At 38.0% G+C, this 10,054-nt stretch overlaps 1 protein-coding gene across 1 annotated transcript; it reads right to left on the minus strand.

Moving 5' to 3' along the window:
- Positions 1-3,906: 3,906 nt before the first annotated feature.
- LOC146564100 (C-X-C chemokine receptor type 3-like) lies at positions 3,907-5,203 on the minus strand. Its single transcript, XM_085290356.1, has 2 exons — positions 4,956-5,203; positions 3,907-4,659 (listed from the first exon to the last, which is right to left on the minus strand). The coding sequence occupies exons 1-2, from the start codon at positions 5,061-5,063 to the stop codon at positions 3,907-3,909; spliced, it is 861 nt and encodes a 286-aa protein (XP_085146482.1). The 5' UTR covers positions 5,064-5,203.
- Positions 5,204-10,054: the final 4,851 nt, after the last annotated feature.

A 10,054-nucleotide genomic window follows, 5' to 3' on the forward strand; every position in this document is an offset into this window, starting at 1 on the left:
TTGCCTGGGTTGACGTAGAATGCAGGGCAAAAAAACCGTCAAAACCGCACATAAAGAGCTTCTAACACTAGAGGGAGCTGTTGACAACATGACTTTGTGAGATGGGATGCAGGGCAAGGGCACAGTCGTTTTAACAGCCACTTGACTTCACCCGTTCCAGGAATTGAATTTTAATCAAGATTGTCAAATTTGGATTAATTGAATTTTAAAAAAAATGCATTCCTTTGAAAAAAGTTTCAAAGACAAACTTTGATCGATACAAAGAGAAATATGTTGCAAAATGCGAGAACTAAGAGATAAGAACATTTCAAAAAACACAATTCTGTTGCTCCCTGGCAGCAAAATATACGAAATGAGATGTGGTTGAAGACTTTTCCACAACACTATATGTCAAAGCTACAGTAAAACAACAAAATACATTACATGATGGATATCCGTTGCGGATTTTCTCCCATATCACGTATCATTTGTCTAGCTGTTTGATGTACCAATATGATAAATATATGTCACAGGTGGCTGTAGATATTCACTGTTGTTTCTCTCTCCAGACCTTCTATGGAATTATATTTATCCCAAAACAAATAAACCAAGCAAATAATTTCATTTCACGGGTGCAATTAAATCCCTTGCGTGTAAATTTAACGTTTAGTACTCAGCAGCCACGTGCAGAAAGAAGCCATTGCGCACGGGAGACTGTCTGATTTGCATGCGCTACGCCAGTTTTATGCTTTCGCATAGCTCTCTGCGAGAAATCCTGCTTTCGCGAAAAAACAACTTTTGACTGTGTGGACGCGAAGCCCAAAGGAGGACGGGGTCCTAATGTGATTGGTCACTTTAATGGCCACTTCAGGGTACTGCGGAAACTGAGTTACACGTGAGGAATTAAATTGCGGCCGAGAACAGAAATAATTTCACTGGCGTAAAAAAAAAAAAAAATCATGACAAATATAATTCCATGGATAATATTCATTTGATTTAGATTTTTTTTAGGCCTTCTCTTGTACACTTTCTTCAGGCTTTTTAGGGACACACCGAGACCAGAGTAATATTTTTAATTATAATCAGAAATTCTGTGTCCAATATTACAATACACCCACAGGACCAAAAGTATTTAATTAAATTACTTTACTTGTTGTTAAAGATGCGCAAAGAGCTTTAGAAACAAGCCATTTAAAACATCTTACAGCCGGTAAATTTCGTTGATGAGGTCTACTGGTCTCCAGGTTTCAGTTGCAACTTGAAGCCTGTCTACTGGTTTGCTCAATGTTCTTCTTTTGACAGAAAAATTAGTCTTTAATTATCTTTGCAGTGAAAAAAATTCTTAGATTTGAAAAAAGAGAGCCTTATTATTACATGCATAAAGATAAAACATAAAGCCTAAAACTCAAACCTGGCAAAGAATGTAAACAAACATAATTAAAAACATCTATACAACAACATCAACAGCACAAACATTTAAGAACAAAAAGTAAAAACAAGGAAAGCAGAACAAATGGTGACTAAGCAGTGGTATAAAAAAGCATTCATATCCCCGTTATGCTGTTACTGCTTAATAAAATCCTTGCCTTCAGGAGTTTTGTAATCAATGAAAAGAGTGTAGGAACTTTAATCTCACTTTAAATACAGGTGTTCTGTGAAGGTCTCAGAGATTTGTTGGTGATCATCAGTGAATAAAAAGCATCATGAAGATTAAGGGATGCACCAGACAGGACGGGGATGAAGTTATGAAAAAGTTTAAAGCAGGGATAGGTTATAGAAACATTTCCCAAACTCTGAACATCTCACAAAGCAATGTTTAATGCCTCATCTGAAAATGGAAAGAGTGTGGCACAACTGCAAACTACCAAGGCATGCTCATCCACCTAAACTGACAGGCTTGACATGCCTACTTGCAAAATGCTGTGTGGTGGAAAACTAACACTGCACCCCATCCCTACCATCAAACATGGTGGTGGCAGCCACATGATGTTCAACCTGTTCAAGGCTGCAAAAGGATTATGACTCAAACAGGGGTCCAGATGTAATTATTATTGTGAATCTCTGGTGAGACTAGAAAATTGCCGTTAACAGAGGCTCTCCATGCAGTCTGACCGAACTGAAGCTATTTTGGAAAAAAGGAATGAGCAAAAAATATAGTCTGTAGAGACATACCTGAAAAGACTTGCAGCTGTAAAGGTGGTTTGATAAAGTATTGATTCAGGGGACTGAATACAAATACATGCCACGTGTTTCAAATTTGTAAAAAATGTTTAACACCATGTATCATTTTACTCCCACTTCATAATTTTGCACCACTTTATGTTGGTCTATTAGATAAAATCTGAATAAAATACATTTTGGTTTGTGATTGTAATGTGAGAAAATGTGGAAAAGTTCAAAGAGTATGAATACTTTTTCAAGACACTGTAACTTTCAGGCTTGATTATTGTTTGGCCAACTGATCAGTATGAGAGTAAGATAAGATAAGATAACCTTTATTAGTCCCACGTGTGGGAAATTTGTTTTGCTACAACAGAAAGTGGACAGTACAAAGTTAGAGTAGAGTACAGAGTAAGTAACAGTTTCCTAGTGACTGGTACAAAATTGAATGTTTTAATGTTGTAATGCTTTCTGTTACACAGAACTGTGACTGAATAAAAGCAGTCCTTTAAATAAGACTGGTATACAACTCCATCTGTTTTATTCGGGGACTCAATTGTATTACACCGAGTTTGTATCCATGCTGCTTTTGGAAATAGCAGGATTTCCAGACGATGTGGATCCCAAAGCACTCTTAAATGAGGATTTTTACTTTCAATTTTAAGAGATAAATACATTTTTGCTAATTAATGAAATAATTAAATTCATTGCAGTTTTTTCCTCACAAAATTTCTTAAAGAGTTTTTTTTTAAAACTATCCACAAAGCACTACATCTTTTAAAATTGAAATTTACAATCTACAGAGATTTACACAGTTCATTTAGCATGTTCAAACACTTCTTAAAATTGCCACATTTAAAACCAACTCTTAAAAAAATTCAACTATATGGATAATTGGTGGAAAATAATGTACATAGTTTGGAAATACTGTATATTGTTGATGAGGGAATAATAAATGGCACTTTTGCTGATGTAAAAGTTTTAGCTGTATAAAGAACATGTGGAACATTATAAAAAATGTTTTAGACATAAACACACATTTTAAGCAAAAATCTTAAAAGCAAAAATAAAATTAAAATAACAAATTAACAATTAAATAAGTCAAAATGTTCCTTTATGGTGATTTTACTTTCAGTCTGAAGGCTACTCCGCAGCACTGACTAAAGGAAAGGAGCTGGAGATGTTCCTATTTTCATTCGAGTGAACAAGACTAGAAATGAGTACATCAGAGGGATGGCCCAGGTTCAACAGTTTGTAGACAAAGTTAGAGAGACATGGCTGACATGCTTTGGACATATGCAGAGGAGAGATTGGAGATATAGTGGACAAAGGATGCTGAATGTGGAGATGCCAATCAGGAGCAATCCACAGAAGAGATTTACGGATATAGTGAAAAAGACGATGAAGAGGGTTGGTGTGACAGTGATGGATGCTGAGGATAGGTGAAAATGAAAGCAGATAATCTGCTCTGGCGACCCAGCTGAAAGGAAAAGTAAAAGAAGATGAAAACATAGATAGGGTGAGTATGTGTTACATCGATTATGTTGATTAGAGGTAACCATTTGGGAGAGGCGTCTATTTAAATTCAGTTTGAATTATTGTTATTCTTGGTCAAAGGAATAAAAAATACAAAGAAAAACAGTTTCAATGGTTTTTCTTGGTGTGGCCATTAAAGTGTTAATTCATTAATTGTCAATCCATAGTCAGGAGTGTAACAATATTTTGCTCACATCTGAGTCACAAGAGGGTATTTATGTCTGTTCATCTTCAACAAGCTAACAGATTCTCTACAGCCATCATCTGTTCCAGCTCTTCCTGTTGATCCTGACCGTGATCAGGCTGCTGTCTCTGGTCTACACCAAGATCCCAGAGTGAGCCTTTTGGTTCAGTTTTACTACATCTCAGCATGGCCAGTAAGTGTTGCCTGAAGTTTCCACACAGGCCGAGATACAGCAGAGGCCTCAGGCTGGTGTGAAGGCAGCCTAACGCAGAGGTGACCATGAGAAAGGTTTTTAATAAACTTTCAGAACCTTCCTGTGAATCGTTAGCAGGATCCCGAAGTCTGTTCTGGAGAGTGTCCAAAACAAGTATGAAGTTGTACGGCATCCAACACAGACAGAATACGACCACCAGAGACAGGATGATGGTGACATTTCTCGGGATTGGGAGGCCATTACAGCTGCACTGCCGCCGTAGCATATGTGAGCAAAAGATCATCAACATGAGTCCAGGTAGCACCAAGCCAAATATGTGGTGGAGCAGGCGTGACCACAACTGCCAGTCAGTTCCAGATTGAGGGTAGATATTAACACAAGTATTAACTTCTGTGTAATTATTTTTACCCACCAGGAAAATCCAGTCAGGTGCAGTGAGGAGGACAGAGATAAGCCAGACTGACAGGCAGCTGATATGAACTAACCAGCGCCTCCCGTGGGAATATAACTGGATGTCACGGATGACAGAGAGGTAGTTTTGAAGACTGATGCAAACCAGCAGAAAGATCCCACAATAGTAGTTGAGCTAGAAGAAGACAGGGAGAACTTTTAGTGTAAGACACAAACCTCTAACATCTATAAAAATTACACTTCATTTCTTCCCTTTCACTTCTGTCCTACTCTAAACTGCTGTTCTAAGCGTGTTCTCTTTGAAAATGTTAAATACTCACTGTCTATTGAGTACAATGACTCTGTTCATACTCAGTGGATGTCACTATCATACTGTTGAATACAATGACTCTGTTCAGCTTTCTCACAGCTTCACTGAAAATGTCTTGTTTTCACTTTCAGTCTCTGTTTCACATAACATCTGGTTTTTACCTTGAAAACAACCCCAAACATATGGCTGAAAGTGCCAAAGAACCAGTCACAAAGCTGAGTTGTCTGTGCAGCCCAGAAGGGCAGCATTAACAGGAGGAGGATGTCCATAAAACTCAGGTGGAGAATAAAGGTGTCCGATAGGCTCCACTGTCTCCTTTTTTGAACCAGAACTCTCAGGAGAATAATATTTCCCAGGATTCCAACAAAAAACACTACAGCATACAGAGCAGGGACCCACACTGCCTCACTGCCTCTTTCCACAGGAACATTATCCACTGTGCTGTTAAACACTGTAAACACTGTAGTGTTATTCACTGTATTTGCTGCATCGTAATCATAATCACGGGTGTTGTTCCTGCCATATTCCAAATAGTCATCCGACTCCTTTAAGATTCCGCCAGTATCCACATGCAGCTGTGCCATGTCCATATACTGTGGAGACAAAAACAGAACAAACAAAAATACATCAGTGCCTCAGAAGCTGTATATGAGAAAGTGAAGCCAGTTTGCTGAAATCTCCCCATAGGAAACCCCTAACACAGACACACCCCATTTGCAGATTGGTAGCTTAAAGCCCCTCAGGCACAGAAAGAGTTATAACCACTTTAACTTCTTCTCAAAATTGCCACTTCATTGCCAATTATTAATATTTGTTATTTGTCATTCATGTAATTCATTATTTTATGTCAGAAATTGCCATAGTGACACAAAATTCTGGAATTTCTAACAAGGTCCAAAACAGAAAGTGAAGCTTTATTTTATTTTAGTTTCAGCTCTCCATTGTGTTATCCTTTGTTTTCTTTATGTAATATGCAGTTGTTTGGCAGCAGGACTAGAGCAGAGCATGGGAGACAGAAGTAAAACCAACCAAGTACTGAGGAAATCCGAGAGCTTAAAAACACATGAAATAAAAAAGGAGAGAGGAATTAGCCTGGGAAAACACAGGAAATCTTAAATAAGACTACTCTTAACTAAGGACAAAGAAAAACAAACTCGAAACACTGGGTCAAAGACCAAGGACCATGGCACTACATCAATGTTTTAGATAAAAATAATGCAGTTATTAAACACAAGATTAACCCGGTGTTTCCAAAACTTTCTGTTCATTATTTCCCAGCTGTGTGTTTTTACATTTTAGCAATCAGTGGTTTTTGGCAATTACTCTTCCATTAAGCTTGACAGGGAGCCTCAAGCAAACATAGAAACTTGCAACTCCCTTGTTATCTGAGGATGGCTGTAATAAATAGCATGTAAATGGACATGAAGAGAAAAACATTAACATCCACACATACAAAGTATGCTTGTATTAGAGATAATCTGCAATAAGCACCGTTTATTTTGTTGTTTTCTGTACTTCCTAGTGCATCAGTAGTTGAACGTGATAGGACAAAAATAATTTTGTCTATTTCGGGCTCACACCTGCATTTGTTGGCAGGTTATAATATTTCTGATTTCTGGAAAGTGTTGTAATAGAGGTAAGATGACATGAGTTGGCAGAAAAATGATTTGTCATCATCTTTGTGGTGAAAATAATGTTAAATTTACCAAGAAAAGAAAACACAAGCATAAAACACAAACCTTTGACAATATCTACAGATGAACATAATGAAAAACATAACTCAAAATCCATAGTAGAAATTGATGAAGTAAAACAAAGGAGGAGGTGGGGGCTGCAGAAGAATTTTTAATGTTCAAGTTAAGTAGTTAACTTGAACAGCAGTTAAAAACTTCATGCTTCAGGTGCTTTTACAGAGAATTCTGACTGACTGAAAGCCGTTCCTTGAGTAGGAATGCTATATTCATCCAGTTATGTGTCGAACCAGGTTAACTAAGTTAAGTTTGTTCCCGTTTAGACATCCAGGCTGTTTTTGAAAACAAAAAACCAAACAAAACCAAAACAGGTTTTCTCCCACACGAGGCTATAGCCTTGATTTTATAATACTTTCAAAAGGACCCCTAGATGAGGATTTTACTTTCAATCTTAAAGACTAAATTAATTTTTATAGATAAAATATTGTGCTATCCCCTCGTCTTCCTATGAGTGTCTTAATGCTCAGAGGATGTTGCTATCGTCCCATTAAATACAATGACCCTGTTCTGCATGTTCAGCCAAGGATCTGGATTCAACCGGAAATACTGGAGCACAGTCAAACTTAATCTTAATCAAACTTAACTTAAAGTCAAAAACAACTTCACTGCTTCACTGAAAAGATCTTGCTGCAACAGCTTCAACTAAAAACACTAAAGATAATCTGAAAAAAGAGAGGGCTCTATACAGGCTCAGTCTCTGAGACCTATGTCTTTATTGTTAACCCACTTCAGTGTTGCTTCTTTCTAACGACCTGTACCTGGCAAACTGAGGGGCACAAAACTGACAAAGCACTACAATAAGAGCCGCTAACACTAGAGGGAGCTGTTGATATTGTAAAATTGTGAGATGGGGAGGCGGGTCAGGACTGACAAACCTAAAACTGAAGCAGAATCCTGACTCCACTCAATCCCTTTTCAAGTGGGGTGCAAGATGCTGTTTAAGTAAACCTAATTACATTAAGTTCACAGTCAAAGACCAATGTAGGAGCTGAAGTAAAGGTAAACAGCGATAAATTGAATCCTGTGCAGACATGTCAATGTAAATACAGCATACAAGGCAAAAACAGAGTTTGTACAATTCTAGTGAGTTTCAAAGTGAGAAACAAACAAACAAGCAAGGAAAACATGGAAAGCAGAAGAAATGGTGAGTAAGCAGCTTCTTAAAAAACTATTTATACCCCCTTTATTCCGATATCCCTTAATAAAATCCAGTGCTACCAATTGCCTTCAGAAGTCATGTAATTAGTAAATAAGAGTCCACTTGTGTGAACTTTAATGTCAGCTTAAGTACAGCTGCTCTTTGAAGCCCTCAGAGGTTTGTTAGAGATCACTGGTGAACAAACAGCATCGTGAAGATCAAGGAAAGCACCAGACAGGACAGAGATGAAGTTGTGGAAAAGTTTAAAACAGAGTTAGGTTATGGAAACATATCCCAAATTTTACTGAGTACTGTTTTATTAATCTGAAGAAGAGTGTGACACATCTCCAAACCTGCCGACACATGGTTGTCAACCTAATTTGGCAGCCAGGAGGGCGAAGAGAACAAGTCAAGAAGCATGGTGACTGTGGAGGAGCTGCAGAGATCCACCTGAGCAGTGGGAGAATCTGTTCACAGGACAATTATTCATGGCGGGAGCACTCTGTTCATGCACTCTACAAATCTGGCTTTTATGGAAGAGTGGCATGAAAAAAGACACTGTAGAAAAGAGCGGAGGTCCACACAAAGATAGATGTCAGTGACATGGAAAGAGGACATGGACCTAACATACTAAAACAAGAAATTAAGAAATATAAATACCAAACTCAGAGTCAGCAGAAAACAACATAGTCAGGAAGTCATTGGTACAGAATTTAATGTTACAGTTACAGAGATTTCTGACTGAAAGTGATCGTTTGAATAGGAATGCTACATGTCTCCATCTGTCTTATGTGGTAACCCAAGTGTATTAAGTTGGATTTGTTAATATGTAAACATCCAGACTGCTTTTGAAAATAACAGGATTTCCTGAGGATGTTGATCCTACCCATGGCTACACCCTTTTTCCTAGAAAACTTCTTAAAAAAAACACCCTTAGATTTTTCTTGCTACAAAATTCTTATAATTAATTTTTTTTAAAAACTCTTCACACACTCAGCATAGGCAAAGTGAACGCAAAGTACAGTAAAGCACACCACCGCTGGACTCTAGAGCAGTGGGGATGTCTTTTCTGGAATCATAAATCACGCTTCTCCACCTGGCAATCCAATGGATGTATTTGGCGGTTGCCAGGACAGTGGTACTTGTCTGATTGTGTTGTGCCAAGTGTAAAGTTAGGTAAAGGGAGGATTATGGTGTGGAGCTGTTTTTCAGGGCTCAGCCACTTAAGTCGAGTGAAAGGAAATCTTAATAATTCAGCATCCAAAGACATTTTGACAATTTCCTGCTCCCAACCTTCTGGGAATAATTTGGAGATGGCCCCTTCCTGTTCCAACATGACTGCACACCAGTGGGCAAACTAAGGTCCACAAAGGGGGAGGACAGTGGATGTATTAGACAAACAATGGTGAATATGGAGCTGTCAGGCAGGAGGAAAAGAGAAATGTGGGGTTCATAGATGTAGTGAGAAGGACATGCAGAGGCCTGGTGTGACGGAGGAGGATGCAGAGGACAGGGTGAGCTGGAGGGAAATGTTCTGCTGTGGTGACTACTAAAGGCAGCATCTGAAAGAGGAATGCTAAAATGCAGATATCCACGGATAACACGTTAACCAGAATTAATTCATATAAGGCGCACCAGATTATAAGGTGCGCTGTCATTTTCGAGAAAATTAAAGGATTTTAAGTGCGCCTTATAATCCAAGAAATACAATAATTGCCTGTAAAATATAAACTTAAAAATGTAACTTCTGCAGTGCCAACAGGGCTCAGCAATTGATTTTCCCCAAGTGTTACATAACTGCTGTGCAAGGCCACACGAATAAACTTATAAAGGATAAACTTAATAATGCGCAGAACAGAGTTCATCTTACTCAAGCAGCTCTTCATAGCAGCCCCATTTTCTCATGTAGCCCCATGGGACATTAATTGCTCATCCCTACAACCATATGCAATTTTTATAATTTTGACATCACATTGTGTGGCCTATGACACAAGTGAGTTCTTGATAAACCCAACAGAATGTGTTGATGATGGCACTGTGAGGCAGGATTAGGTAGAATATAGGCATTCATAATCTATAAAACAGTCTCACAGGTTTTCTATTTATTCTTTGTGAAGTAATTATCAAAGGTTCTATAAAATCAGAAGTGTTCAGGGCAACTGTTTCCAGTAAATGTGCACGCATAGGAATCCAAACGGATACAAAAAGACTGCAAAAAGACTTACCTTGCTGCAAATAAAACATTTATAAAGTATTTTAACAGAAGTTTAAAATACTTTATAAAAGTCAGTAAATATTGCAGTTCTTCCACACTCAAAGACCTGAAGACTTTTGAAGGCTTTCACATTGGAAATTTCAAAAGGCATTGATT

This window comes from Mchenga conophoros, linkage group LG11 (genome assembly GCF_057382185.1).
Source record: "Mchenga conophoros isolate Kocher_MC1m ecotype Shallow Benthic linkage group LG11, M_conophoros_male_GT1.1, whole genome shotgun sequence".
NCBI lineage: Eukaryota > Metazoa > Chordata > Actinopteri > Cichliformes > Cichlidae > Mchenga > Mchenga conophoros.

Bases quoted from the DNA above. Each gene is read 5' to 3' on its own strand.
- LOC146564100 (XM_085290356.1), bottom strand. From the start codon at position 5,063: ATGGACATCCTCCTCCTGTTAATGCTGCCCTTCTGGGCTGCACAGACA. The intron at 4,660-4,955 runs GTAAAAACCAGA...GTCTTCTTCTAG, and splicing joins TGTTTGGGGTTGTTTTCAAG to CTCAACTACTATTGTGGGAT.